At 36.0% G+C, this 14,073-nt stretch overlaps 2 protein-coding genes across 2 annotated transcripts; one reads left to right on the forward strand and one right to left on the reverse strand.

Annotated features, from left to right (window-relative positions):
• Nucleotides 1-1,017: 1,017 nt before the first annotated feature.
• Nucleotides 1,018-8,693, reverse strand: LOC144657191 (uncharacterized). The gene is made up of 6 exons (XM_078517505.1): nucleotides 8,319-8,693; nucleotides 7,143-7,205; nucleotides 5,810-5,889; nucleotides 4,707-4,837; nucleotides 3,970-4,036; nucleotides 1,018-2,623 (listed from the first exon to the last, which is right to left on the reverse strand). The coding sequence occupies exons 1-6, from the start codon at nucleotides 8,390-8,392 to the stop codon at nucleotides 2,493-2,495; spliced, it is 546 nt and encodes a 181-aa protein (XP_078373631.1). The 5' UTR covers nucleotides 8,393-8,693; the 3' UTR covers nucleotides 1,018-2,492.
• A 138-nt stretch (nucleotides 8,694-8,831) lies between these two features.
• LOC144657188 (Parkinson disease protein 7 homolog) lies at nucleotides 8,832-13,871 on the forward strand. Its single transcript, XM_078517501.1, has 6 exons — nucleotides 8,832-9,039; nucleotides 9,990-10,091; nucleotides 10,664-10,723; nucleotides 11,209-11,278; nucleotides 11,967-12,047; nucleotides 12,713-13,871. The coding sequence occupies exons 1-6, from the start codon at nucleotides 8,944-8,946 to the stop codon at nucleotides 12,868-12,870; spliced, it is 567 nt and encodes a 188-aa protein (XP_078373627.1). The 5' UTR covers nucleotides 8,832-8,943; the 3' UTR covers nucleotides 12,871-13,871.
• Nucleotides 13,872-14,073: the final 202 nt, after the last annotated feature.

Raw genomic sequence — 14,073 nt, forward strand, 5'->3', positions numbered from 1 at the left:
GTTTTTGTCGAAAACGGATGTAACATGATGTCTATGGTAACGTGATTTATTTTCTGCAAAGAAGGCGACATTGATTATAACACAGATGTTATCAGGTTATCAATTAATTATGAGATGCTAGATCACCTTTTCTAAGAAAACAGCATTGCCATATCAAGAATTATTTCACATGATCTGCTATGACGCCTTACTGTCTAATTCAATTAATTTGTGGTTTTAACTTGGGGCCACGGAGTCTACACGAATCCTTCTGCAGAAGAAAAACGCAATGTTCGTGATGAAGACTGATCTGCGCATGCGTCTAGCACAAAGTATTTTTTTCCAGATAGAATTGTACCACAAGGAGAGCATAGTGCTTTCTGAAACAAATATATACCTTGAGTTCTTCAATTGTAAGTATCGTAATGGACTCCCCGATTTACCAAGGGCACACGGTCAGGTGCTCTCCATCCCCCTCCCCCCTTTACAGAAATAATTAATTAATTGATATTAATTAATTAATTGGTGATTAAAAGTTTACACCGCGTTAGCGGTTTAGTGGCTTAGTGGTTTAGTGGTTTAGTGGTTTAGTGGTTTAGGGGTTTAGCAAACGCCAACCCACCAAACCATCACAATAGTGCATTCTGCACTAAAAACGGCAGGGACCATCACCAGGTGTCCGTCTTATAGAGGTGTATTCGATTCAAAATTGTGGAGATATTAGAAAACTGAATACAAACGTCCCCTTCCTGCCCCCGTTATTTAACAGCGTAAGTGAACAGTCCCAAACGAGTTAGAGCTATGAGTAGCCTCCATGGCAGGCGTTCAAATAGGAAGAAAAGGGGAAAACGAAAAGTCCGATTTGCCCTTTTCGTTTTCCCCTCTCTCTCCCTTTGAACGCAGGCTAATCACAGAGCTTCACGACAAAGCAGAAATAAAAAGAATTTTTCTAGCAATCCATTCTTACTTGCGGGACATTTTACAATTTACTTCCCATGGAGAAACGTTTAAAACCTGATTAACGCGTAGAAAAAATAGAAGTTAACAATCGTTTGGATAGTGCGAGCCAGTCTTTCTTAGGAAATACTGTAGTCATTTATTAAAAAAATACAACTACACCGATATCTACAACATAAAGTACACGAGAACTCTTCCTTAAATAAACAAAAAAAATATTTTCGTCTTATGTGAGCTACATCACAGTTTGCAAATCTTTGAAAATTTAGCTGGGTATTTACATGTAAAGTTATATGTTCATAATTTATTAGGTCTGTGTGGTGTTTTCTAACCTACTAAAATGGCTTTTGATGCTTCCCAGGATTTGGAGATAATTTTGTACTTGTATATTGAAATTATGACTAAAATAGCATGACTAAGCTGGATGTTTAACGTACGCTAAATATTATTCACAAGTACATGTACCCACATCCACAATCCCGTTTACCTACATGTACGTCTTAAAAAAAAATATCTTTAAATTCTACCATATAAAAGACACCGTTAAATTACAGTAAAAACAGACCAACAAGTCAACTGGTTTAACCTTAAAATCAGTTTTCTATAGATCATAAAATTTAAGTTATTTCTACAGAACCGCAGCCGCAAAATAACGTCGATGCAATAACTTGTACCTAGTGACAAGCGTAGAAAAAGTAAAAAAAAAAGTAGAAACATTTTAACTAACAACTTATTGACTGCTAAAAAATGTTTCCTCAGCTAATTAACCAAATCAAGTATTTTTTTGAAGTTATATAATTTAGCAAAAGCGATTGGAAAATGAAAACTCTGTTCTAATGACGTGTGAACGTAAGGGGTTTACAAACACAGCTAACTTTAAACCGTAATGGTTACTCTATGTTTACAATTGTAGTTTGTTAACCTGTGGTTGATCAGTGCAACAAAGGGACATAATAAATATCTATATACAGCAATTATTAACAAATGTATCCCGCCGGGAAAGCAGTTAGCTTTGTTTGTTCTCTAATTGTAATGTTTTCCTTGACTTCGTCTCGACAAACATCACTGCTCTCGTTAAACAAAACTGCTTTTCCTTGGGATCAATCATTAGGTGTATGTATACACTGTTATATTGCCTTTAGATAAGATATTGTTTTGCAACTTTATCAGTCAATAGAGAAGCACAGCTTCAGGAGCAACTTTGAAATTGTGGAACCACCTCTCAACATTATTTTCCGGCAATACAAACACCTCTTAGTCCTCTGATACTTTATAAGCATCCAGTTAATTCTAAACAGTTCAAGCTTGGCCACTGTTAAGTTTTCTTACTCTTCAACCCTTCAAGTTAAGACCATTGGAGCTGGCGACTAAATTGGAACCAAAGTCGCCAGCCTAGTTTCTAAAATTGAGAAAAATGATTGAAAGTGCCAGCTTAATTTAGCGACTAAAATTTTTCACTGGCGACCAAACTAAGGAAAAAATAAATTGGAGGGTTGTTCTGCCAAGACGTTCAACTGAAAAATTAACTTGAGGGTAAAAGTTGTTGCAAATACATGTTAAATATGCCAAAGACAAGTGCAGCACTTGACAGGTTCATAGCAAATTCCTCGTCTTTCTCGCCGGTTGAGGACAGAATCAGGCCAAAGGTAATTTACCAACCAAAACGGCAGCATGATGACAAGAAAACCTGAGAAGAAACAAGACAAGAACACTATTAGAGCCACTGAGGACTAGAACATGGCCAGTAATCTGCTTTCAGGTCCTAAACGTCATTTTAAAATTTAAGAGATAATTATGTTTAAGTACCGGTTGTCAGACACAGTGGTTATTCTTTTTCTTACGACATTGTAAAATGAAAATAAAAAATAAATACTGTAAATATTAAATAAATCACTTTGTTTAACCCTTTCAGGGCCAAATTTCTCCAGAAACAGGATTTTTTTACCGTTAAACTGAATTTTTGGTGCTACGATCCTGAATTTTCCTTAACTTTGCTTAAAAAGCAATGGAGCAAGATTTTGATGAAGATTCCATGGAAAAATGTACAAAATTGTACTTTGGCGCATGCGCATAAGCCAAAATTTGGACTTTTTTTGTGAAATCGTTTCCATTTTTTTCTTGCTCCTTTTCTTTTCGTTTTTCTCGGCTTTGTTATTTCCACTCCTTTCTACTGTATCCGTCCTTCCTTTAGACCAAAAACGTTTTGATTAAAACATTGGTAAACCCTGAAAAGAGGACCTCGTGTTTTGGTCTGTTTAAGCACCGATTTTGCACCAAAAAGTGATTGACTTTTTCTCGATTAGCTCTGTCAAGATGCGACCGATACACAAAATGAATAGTTCTGTGAAAAGGTCAAACCTAGCTCTATCAGATGTTTTTCACCAAAATCTGCTGACTATCAAATTGATGACGTCACAAGTGTTTCATTGACTGCTCCTCCAAATGTCGACAAAAGTCGACTTTGGCAGTGAAAGAATTAAGTGCCAATGTATTGAGCTAATTGAGGACACTCTAAATAAATAAAAAAATATTGTAAATAGAACAGAAAAGAAAAGAAACTTGTTAAAAATCCCAACTGGCAGGAGGCTGACCAGTTGGCTTTTAACCCTCGGACGTACAAGCAAACTCATACCCCCATCATCGTACAAGGGGGGGGGAGGTGGATGGAACCCCTCCCCGGAGTTTTCGTTATATTAAGGCGTAGCAAAATTATTTTGTCTGAGAAGAAAGCCCTTAGCTTACTATACAAGATGACATAATTTTAATTGGCTGTGACGTCATAAGAAATTTTCGCAAAGAATGAATGAACAGCTACCGAAAGTTTCAGCATTGTAGGGTAAATGCTTTTTTCAAAATTTGTAAAAAAAAAACCCTTTGTACGTCCGAGGGTTAACAAAGTGTGGAGGAGTTGAATTATGGGACAACCACAAATCCATAGTGGCAGTGAGGAGGATTTGGGCTCTTTTACTAGTTTCTTGATGTATTTAATATGTCTTCCCTACCAAGTATTTTGATTTGGGAATGAAAACTTACCGCTTGCAAGAACAGAAAATATTCCAAATGAAAGACATAAGAAGTACAACTCGGGTGTAAAGTCAACCTGAAAAACAAAATCATACACAAATTAAGTACATGTATATCAATAAAAAAAAATAAAGTTTAATTTGAAGATTCAGTTTACCATTATTTCTTTAATCCAAAACTGTTGGTACTAAGCAACAATAAAGATGTAACAATATACTATTTATTAATTTCTTTGTTTTTTTCTTCTATTATTTCCTGTGCAATAAGTGACCTGCTCCTGAGGAGCAGAGGTGGCTAAATGTGGCCTGGGTTCATTTTCGGCCCGGTAGCATATGTGGGTTAAGTTTGTTGTTGGTTCTGTACAGGGCCGCAAATGATCCGGCCCGCAAATGATCCCGGGACAGCAAATGATCCCCAAATTGGACCGCAAATGATCCCAGGACCGGAAATGATCCCCAAATTGAACCGTAAATGATCCCTGCTCCGAGGGTTTTCTCCGGGTCCTCCAGTTTTCCTCCCTCCACAAAAACCAACACTTAAACATTCCAATTTGATCTTGGATGCACATACACGTCTTAACGAGCTCCTGAGCTCTTCTGAATAAATGGGTAAATAAATTACAAATAAATTAGGTTTGTACAGAGCTGGAAATCCTTTTGGATTTTAAGAAGGTCACATAAAAAGCAGTATTTATTCTGCAATAAAAGTTCCTTGGGAAAATAATTATTTACACATCATATACTCACACAAACTGTGGAAGCCAAAGTTGATGCAAACAGTACCATGCCAAGAATAAGAGAACCAAACCCAAAGAAATGAAATGCAATCTTTAGCTGCCAAGGAACGGGCTCCATTATCGCAAACAGAAACGTAAAAGCTGAAAAAAAAACACCACTGCAGATAAGTATGTTGTGGTTTAAATTTTTTCCTTGGTTTATTTTTTTTTAAACTAGCTTGATTTTTAGTTCCCTTTGTTTTAGCTTATGATAATGAATATGAGACAATATAAATAAAAATCAAACTGCTTGAAAAATTTTAAACCAAAGATAAATTTAAACCACAACAAGTACACGTGAAAAGGAGAGATATAAAATACCAGTATTAATAACAGATTTCTTTACTGAGTAACTGCATACATTTCTTGTTTTTGTTAGTTTTGAGAATTCAAAGAGTCAAATGACTGTAGGTGACAGTTGAAATGTCTCACAAAACTTTACAGGTAACTTGAATGCCTCAAACATACAAAGTCATGTACAGTGGAACCCCGATATAACGATATGCCAAGGGAGCAGTAAAACTATATCGTTTTATCGAGGTATCGTTATATAAATTAGCAAATTATTATTATTATTATTATTATATCGAAACTCCCGATATAACGATATGAACGTAAAATAACCAAAAATATCGGTATATCGGGGTAAACCTAACATATACTTTTTTACTTGATAAAGAGGCTTAGAATACAGTATCATTTTTGTATATCATCGTACAAAGCTGTTGTCAGAAACGTAAGAGATTACTCGATTACTGTTATGTTACACAATGAAATTCAATATTTTTCTTAAATTGTGTCTGTGTACTGATAATAGCGTAATATTGGGGAAGATTTTACGTTCCGTCCCCTAAATTCTCATCGTTATATCGGGAATATCGTTATATCGAAGATGGTTATATCGGGGTTCCGTTCCATACATTTTACTGTAACTTTTGCCGGGACATAGAATATTCATCGTTATATCGGGAATATTGTTATATCGAGGATCGTTATATCGGGGTTCCACTGTACTTTCATTTTCATCTTTTTAGCTTCCTCGCTATACAGTCATGTATTTTGAAGTTTTCTTACCTGCCATGGCAAATGTAAAGACAATTCCTGCTACACTGATGTTCAACAGTGGCTCATCACAGTAACGTGAGCTCCTGTCCCTACAGTGAGAAACAAGGTTGTTACATATATGTCGTTACAATATAATATTTAATGATTTTTCTCATATACCCTATTAAAAAATATACAATGAAGCAAAATGACCTTATCAAGACATTGATCAACAATCAGCTTATTTTAATATAATTGTTTTTTATGACTCTGAGCTACAGTGTAACAGCTAGTACATGTAGAGAGCGATCTCAGAAATCTTTTACATATTGAAAGCCCAAAAGCTGGGTGAAAGCTCAGGTAGTAGTCAGCTGAGATCTAACTAAAATTTTGTAAACAACAAAAAGGTTAAATAAATAAGATCAAAGAGCTCTTCGAGCCACGACTGAATTTTGTTGCCAAGTTTAAAAGTAACTGTTTAGTTTTCATTCCTAGAAAATTTATGAGCAGCAGGGGATTCAAACATTTCTTTGATGCACATGATAACAGATAAACGACGGAATGTCTTTTACATTGATATAAGATATTTTCATACTGCGTGACTAAATATGTTTTATTAGCACACTCGTGTAAGCATCTGACTGGGGAGCTAGAGGTTTTGAGTTCGAATCCCAGAGGAGACAGTTTTTTTCTTTTTTTTTTCCTGTTTTTTTAACCCATAGCACTAAAATGGTTTGTTTTTATTATATCGCTCCGTAGGTATGTATTGCAGAATAAATCTATATCAACAAATAAAAAAATATATCAGAACATATAGACTGAATCAGGTACAAAATTTAATGTAATTGTGCTGTTTCATCTGAAAAGCTTTTCCTTTTCTTGCGTGAAGCAGCCACGCACTCAATTTTAGCCAACACTCTGGTTTCTAGATAGATCCATCGTTAATGAGCTTATGTGAACCCCGATTTAGTTTTCGAATGCTCCTACATGTACTACACTAGCTCGACAGATATTTACGAAAGAGATCGGTCGTTACATCACTTTTGCGGCTCTCAATTTCCACTTTTTCGGCGGCCGAATACTTTCCACACATAATTGTCAGCCATATTTTGTTTGTTTGCTTCTTGTAAACCCTTTAAATTTAAAAGGCCGCCTTTATACAGCCGCCTTGCTACATTCTTTCTTCTAATAATATATCTGCTGGTCAGCGGAGTTACAGAACTTTTTTTTTTTTTTTTCTCTTTTCCATTTTTTTCTTTTTTCTGATGGACCGAACGAGCAAACCATGCGAGTGCCATTGAGCTAGCTACTAAACTCCTGAATAAATTCAGTCGTAAAAAATGAATAAGAGCTTGTTACTTACAGATTGATAACATAAATCTGTGGTATGATAAATGCCAGGGAAAAGAGTATTACAGTAACTCTCCTGTTGGTGAAAAATAAAAATTAATGCAATTGAGCTACAATTAAAATTACAGTAATTATTGAACATGTAATGCCACAAGGTGTTCCATGGATTGTAGTCAAAGTAATTAAAATATGTGGCAATTTTTTCCTGAGTCACTTCAACCTAACTACAAGCTATCAGACAAAGTGTTCATGATTCAATATTGATTCACATGAGATATATTTCCTTCTCCAATTGTCAGGATTCACAAATGGAACAGGAAATTTTTTTAATTAGCATGCTGGCTTCAACAATATTTGTTTAAAAACAACAAATGCTGTGACTGTTGATTTATGAAACTGTTGATTTAAAAAATAACATTATGTCGCTAGAGATTGTTAAGATATAACATGCACTATGATTGGCTTATTGTCAGGACCAGATTTCCCCATAATACCCAGGCACTATGAGCAATGTTAATGCCCATGGGCTGGCAAAGCACAGGCAACAGGAGGAAAGCCATATAATAAACCTTCTTATTAACTCTCACTAGTTTAGGACCATACTGGGTCAGTATCGCCTGAGGTCATACTTGCTGGGACCTCTCTTTGCCTATCCATACCAGAAAGACCTTCGAATGATAATAATTATTACTCTCCCAGCATAGCCCTTGTGCTTGGTTAATAAGAAGTAAAAGTTTCAAGAGCCACTCATTCCTTAGCAATACCGGTAACTTTGCATTTACATACATGTATGCTACAAGGTTTTAGAATTTTTGACTAGTAACTTGTTGTTGTATAATGTAAAAGGGAATGCTGATCCTAAGTGGTGATGGAACTGCATACAATCATCATAAACACATACATATAGCACAAACATATAAAAGAAGAATGAAAACATTCTAAGATTCCTAGTAAGGAAATCATACAGATGAAAAACCCGCATTCATTCTCTTGTTTGTGCTTCTGCTTATGCTGCTAGTGTTCTCACTATTCTTTGAGCGTATTCGTATGATCACGATTCTTGCTGTCAAATTATGGTTAACGTTGCAAGAAGCCGGGAAGAAGCCACGTTTATAATTTGTCAAATGCATCTTAGCAGTTAAAACAGGTTTATATACAGTGTAAACGCAAAAAGTGGCAAGAAACTTACACTGCTCCCCGCGAGTCTTTAGGAAACCATCTTGTAAAGTGGTAAGCACAGTGGGCCACAAAGTAATACCACATTTTGAATCAAAGTTCTTGTAGCTGACTCCCCACTGTACTAGCTGATTCGAACTCATCACACCGCAAAAGTAAACAATGGTTCCTTTGGTGAAAAGTGCGTAGAAATCCTACATTTCTAACAACAAACTTAACTTATACACTTGTTTCCACTTAATGTTACCTCAACTTTGGTTTAAATAACGAATCTCCAAAAAATGTTTTGGTTGCTCAGGAAATATTTACGTCTTCGTAGAAACAGAGCGAACCCGGAATTTGGCCACCATGTTGTGTCCCACAATTCAACACGGTACTTTTCTAATCTTCCACATGATTGGTGGGGAATTGAACGTACATAGCTGCTTCTATCATAGATGCCCAGGGGATAGGAGAAAAAACTCTCTTCCACCCGAGTGGAAAAAGCTTCAGAAAGTGGATTTTAGTCTTCTGTTTCATCTTTATAGCTGTAAACGCTCGCCGACACTGCTGCACTATTTTAAAACGTTTTATGTTTTCAAGTCGCATAGCGCTTATTGGTAAGAGGTCTGGGTACTAGATATCTGTGCTCGTCCAACATGGCGGACTTGAAAGGTAGCGCGCTGGTGATTTTAGCCGAAGGTGCAGAAGAAATGGAAGCTGTGATCACCACAGACGTTCTGCGACGTGGAAAAGTAAGTTGATACACTAAAGGTACATCGTTGAAGCGTTACGTTGGGAAATATGGCCTTCTTTTCACTGAGAACTTGTTATAATAAATGCACCACATGACAAGACGGGGCGGGGGAGGGGGGTATATATCCCACTTTCCGTACATTTTACTCCCGGCCTCGCCCCTTTCTGCCATTTCTACTGGAAATTAAAGGTGTTGAAAATGTTTCCCAATACTCCCAATACCCACCACCTTGGGAAATGATCCCTCTTCCCACCCTCACTAATCCCTTCTCAGAGTTTCTACCCCCTTTACTCCCATGTTTCCAACCACCAACATGGAGGGAGTAGAGGTCAGGGTTCCTTCTGTTGGGGTTTTCCTTCCCTTAGTCACAGGTTCCAGTTATTTGAAGGTGCTGGGACACTTGCCTCTCCCCACTAACAAAATCCCAGAATCCAACATCTCAACCCCCCCCCCCACAAAAAAAAAAAAAAAAAAAAATCCTTTGATCATCCCATACAACATATTATACAGTCATTTGTAAAAAAAATTAGAAGACAGTAGAAAGTAAATGGCATCACAAACTAAAATATTAAATTTTAGATTTTTTATCCAATTTTTCTTAGTTTTTAGGGTGTGCCTCGCATAGGATACTTTTCCAGTTTGTACACTAGAATCCCATTTGATCTGTCTTTATAACTTACTATAATTTTTATATGTATAAAGTTTAGATTAAAAGATTGCTTGAGTGTAGTATAATACAAAAGTATTTGTACCATTTTGGTTATCTGCATGGGATTAAATATTGTACGTGGCAGACAATATACATGTACAGGAGCTGATTAATTATCACATATGATTATATCTTATTATAATGTATACAATGTGCTTTCCTAGAAATTTTCTAGGAAAGCACATTGTATACATTATAATAAGATATAATCATATGTGATAATCTTGTCATGTGTCTAGGTTAAAACAGTGGTTGGAGGTCTAACCAGTGCAGACCCTGTTGTGTGCAGTCGCAGTGTGGTTGTTAAACCAGATATGAGCCTGGAGGATGCCATCAAACAGGTACAGTGCAGCTATGTACAGTACATGTAGAATTAAACACAGAGCAGGTGCCACCATTATGTGCTATGAATAAAGATTTTATAGAGAAATTTTAGGGTTGAATTTATGGTTTAGGGTTGTTACATTTTGATTTGAGAAGTCGGTTCCAACAAATTTACACTCGCTTTCAGTGTTACGTGCATCATAATAATAATAAAAATCATCATCATCATCATCATCTGTCCATATCGTACAATTGGATGCATTAGGCCATGTGTTACGTGTATAACAGCTTGCTATCGCCATCTATCTTTCGACATGCTAAACAAAAAAGACTGATCTTAATCTGCCAATCATAGCCCATTTGCATGACCTTCTGAACTTTTAGGGTCATTTGCATTAAATCAACAACAGTATCATTACTATGCATTGGTTTTGAATGGCTCGTTTCAAACAGCACATGTGTCAAAAGATGATGTCAAAAGATAGATGTAGATGGATAACTTTGCACTGAAAGCGGGTGTTAAACCATGTCTAGTAACCTCGTAAGGAGTTGTTGTTGTTGTTTGCTAAGTGCCGTTTGTTCCATAAAGGGTCCATATGATGCAGTTATCTTGCCTGGAGGACTAGGAGGATCTAACAACCTTGCAAAGGTACTTATACACTGTTGTACTTCATTCTGTATAAGATAACAGCTTATCCCAGGTAAATGGATTTAGCAGTTTGACAAGCTACGGGTACCTATTATCATGTCTTAACACCAGTTCCAATACAATCACTTGTAACTCAGCATATTGGTCAGGGCGTTGTGTACTATGTTAAGCGTTGTGTACTATGTGTACCTCCACTTTAGTCTTTAAGCACAGTTTTCCAGAGCATTGCTCAATTATTTTTAATTAGCTTTTTTTATATAAATTCACACTTTAATGGAGACTGGTTACTACTCTTCCCAGTAGACAGCGACACACAAGTTTGTTTTCATATTTAATGTACATGTAGTAATGTAGTCAGTGCAGTAGACATCAAAATTACTGTTTGATCTGCTTAACCTTAGTGGTAATGAGGGAGGGAGAGGAACTAACAAAAGTTGTATTTTTTATGGTAAAACTTAAAATAATGCTTTTATTCTTACTAACAGTCTAGTAAAGTCAAAGAAATTCTTCAGGAACAGGAACAGAGTGGAAGAATTATAGGAGCCATCTGTGCTGGTAACATTATTATATAGAATGTGTAGTTTGAACTTTCATGCCTCTGCCCCAGAGAAGGGATTTTTCCTAAGTACCCCACCCCACCCCTGTAGAAATTCTAATTAAGCTTCATACATTTCCTTTAAGTTTTTGGCCTTTGAGACCCCTCCCACCCCCAGGAATTTCCAATCCCTCTGGAGGGAGTATGGACACGCAATAGACCTTATGCAAAAATGGTTGTCATTCACTGCTGTTGTTTGGTCAAGTTTCTTAAAACGCTGATGGTGCCACTTAAATATATATGAAATATTGTGCTATTCTGAGAAGTTTCAGTGTTTTGGGTTAAATGGTTGCAAAGTTATGACTCACTAAAATTTAAGAGATTTGTATGGAAAAAGTCACCCTGGCCTGCCTAGCCCCTGTAACTTCCCATTAGATGAAAGTATAGCTTTCAAACTTCATACACTGATTAAGTTTGACTTTATCTTTAAAGCTAGAGTAATTTAATTTTGTTGACAAATAATTTTTCTGGGAGCCAAAAATAAACAGCCCCCATATTTGCATTGGGTCTATGTGTTTGTCCAATGATGGACATGATCTGTTTCAAGAAGTGCACAGTATCCTGAGGGTGAAGCATAATGAGAAATGTGAGCTTGTTTAGATTTTGCTCCCTCTCATGGTTAAAATATTAACCTTACTTCTCTTGTAGCTCCAACAGCCCTCCATACTCATGGGATTGCAAAAGGAAAGACTGTGACATCACATCCTTCTGTGAAGGATAAATTGGATGGTAAGTAGTATTCTTACACTGTTGTGCTTGAACATAATGTATTGTTATCATGAAAGTGAAATTCTGTATGATGTGACCTTTGGTGTAAGCTCAATTATGATGCATTATCTTCTCATTTATGAGCTTCAGACAGTATTAATTTAAAATGTGCCAATCACAATCTGCTTAACAGCTTGTAACCATTAGTCAGACAGGTTTATAAATTATTGTGACAACTTTCACTTTTGCTGCCATATTTATCATGCCTACCTACAATAAAATGAATAAATAAATGAATACTTGGTTTTTAAGTGTTTATGTTATTTTTAAAAAATTCAAGTTAATTGTAGACAGTATGTTTAACTATAAATGTCAATATAGATGTAATTAAAAAAAATGAAAATAGAGGAGATTAAAAATAGAGATTATTTACATCAGCTGAGGCTGTTAGTGGTATTATCTTTCATTTGTTTTCTTTTGTTCTGAAAAGCTAAATATCTCTTCTTATTTTCTGTATCCGAGTTCTTGTTGCTACAATGAACTCAATAAAGTTCTGTTAAGTTTTGTGCATAACTGTAAACAGCATTCTTTGAACAACTATATGAGAAATTAGATATTTCTTACTTTCTTTTAATAATTTATTTTGACGTGTTTTGAATGTCATATTTTTGTAACTTTTTGCCCAGGCTATACCTACTCTGAAGAGCGAGTGGTCCGAGATGGAAACCTGGTAACTAGCCGAGGGCCTGGTACAGCCTTTGAGTTTGGTATTGAACTTGTCCGTGCTGTGCGAGGCGATGATGGGGAAGCAGAAAAACTGGCAGGCCCAATGTTGCTTAAGTAGTAAAACTACTAAGGTTCTTGCCAAGTTTTGCCACAAGTCTAAATTAAACTGTTATAAGATAAACTGGAAACAAATTTATCAGCCATGAGCAATGGCCCATAAATATATCAATATGGGGGGTCCTTGGGGGTAAGAGTGATGGGGAAGTCAAGTCTGAAGGATTTTTCAGGTAGTACCAATTTAGTAACATCTGGCTTTTTTGGCCTTCGCAGCCCTAAAAGTTTACCTAATAAGTCTCTGTTTTCATGTGAAGTTTCAGCCAGATTTAAAGGAGCTATGTTACGGTATTTTAAGTCATTTTTCTGACTGCTTTTAAATTGAAGAAAAATCAAGATTGGAATTTTCTAAGGAAGAAAAATACTAACGGAGTAATTTTAAAAACCTGAAAACAAACAAGGAGGGTTTTGACTGATGAAGATTAAGACGGATTATGAGCAACAAACTTGAGTTGTGCGTGACAAAGCTCCTTTAAGTTCTCTTTCAGCCGGTGAAATAAGCCGGCAGCCGGCCCTTAGTGACAACCCTGCTAATAGGATTTTTTGCTATTTCTAAGCATGAAATAAACATCCTTAATACCATGTTTTGTTGAAGGTATGTGTTTAGATTAAAAAAGTGAAGTTTTTTTTGAAATGCTCTAGCATCTTACAGTTGAGTTATCTCAGAACGTTTGGGTGTTATTATTCACACCTCCCTATCTGGCTCTTTATTTCTTCAAGTACTGTTCCCTGGAAAAGTACATGATTTGTAGAATGGTTGATTAAAAACTCAGAGTCTATCTGACAGATTTGCCTACACGAGTATGGTGTCACCTAGCTTGAAAATGAAAAAGTCGTCATCTTTTCAGAAAAAAAGTAAAAACCAATTCAAACTAGTAAACAGTTTAGATATGATGCAGTTAAAAAATGATTTGTAAAGTAAGAGATTTATACACTGCATACATCAAGCTTGTTATTTGTTTAGGGAAAAGATAATAAAGAAAACAATAAAGAGTGTAAAAATTGGAGATTTGTTACGGTATGTGATGATGTTCCAGTGTATGTAAAATTTAAAGTTGACACTTAATTTACTGAACCATGTGAGTAGATAACTTATTTGAGTATGTTCAAAACCTCATTTGATTGTTTGAAGTGACAGTCATGATTTGACAGACATGGCATCGCTGTCTGTGTATCACAATGTTGGTTAACTTTGAATTTCTTTTTA

This window comes from Oculina patagonica, chromosome 6 (genome assembly GCF_052425735.1).
Source record: "Oculina patagonica isolate OP01 chromosome 6, crgOcupat, whole genome shotgun sequence".
Classification (NCBI taxonomy): Eukaryota; Metazoa; Cnidaria; class Anthozoa; order Scleractinia; family Oculinidae; genus Oculina; species Oculina patagonica.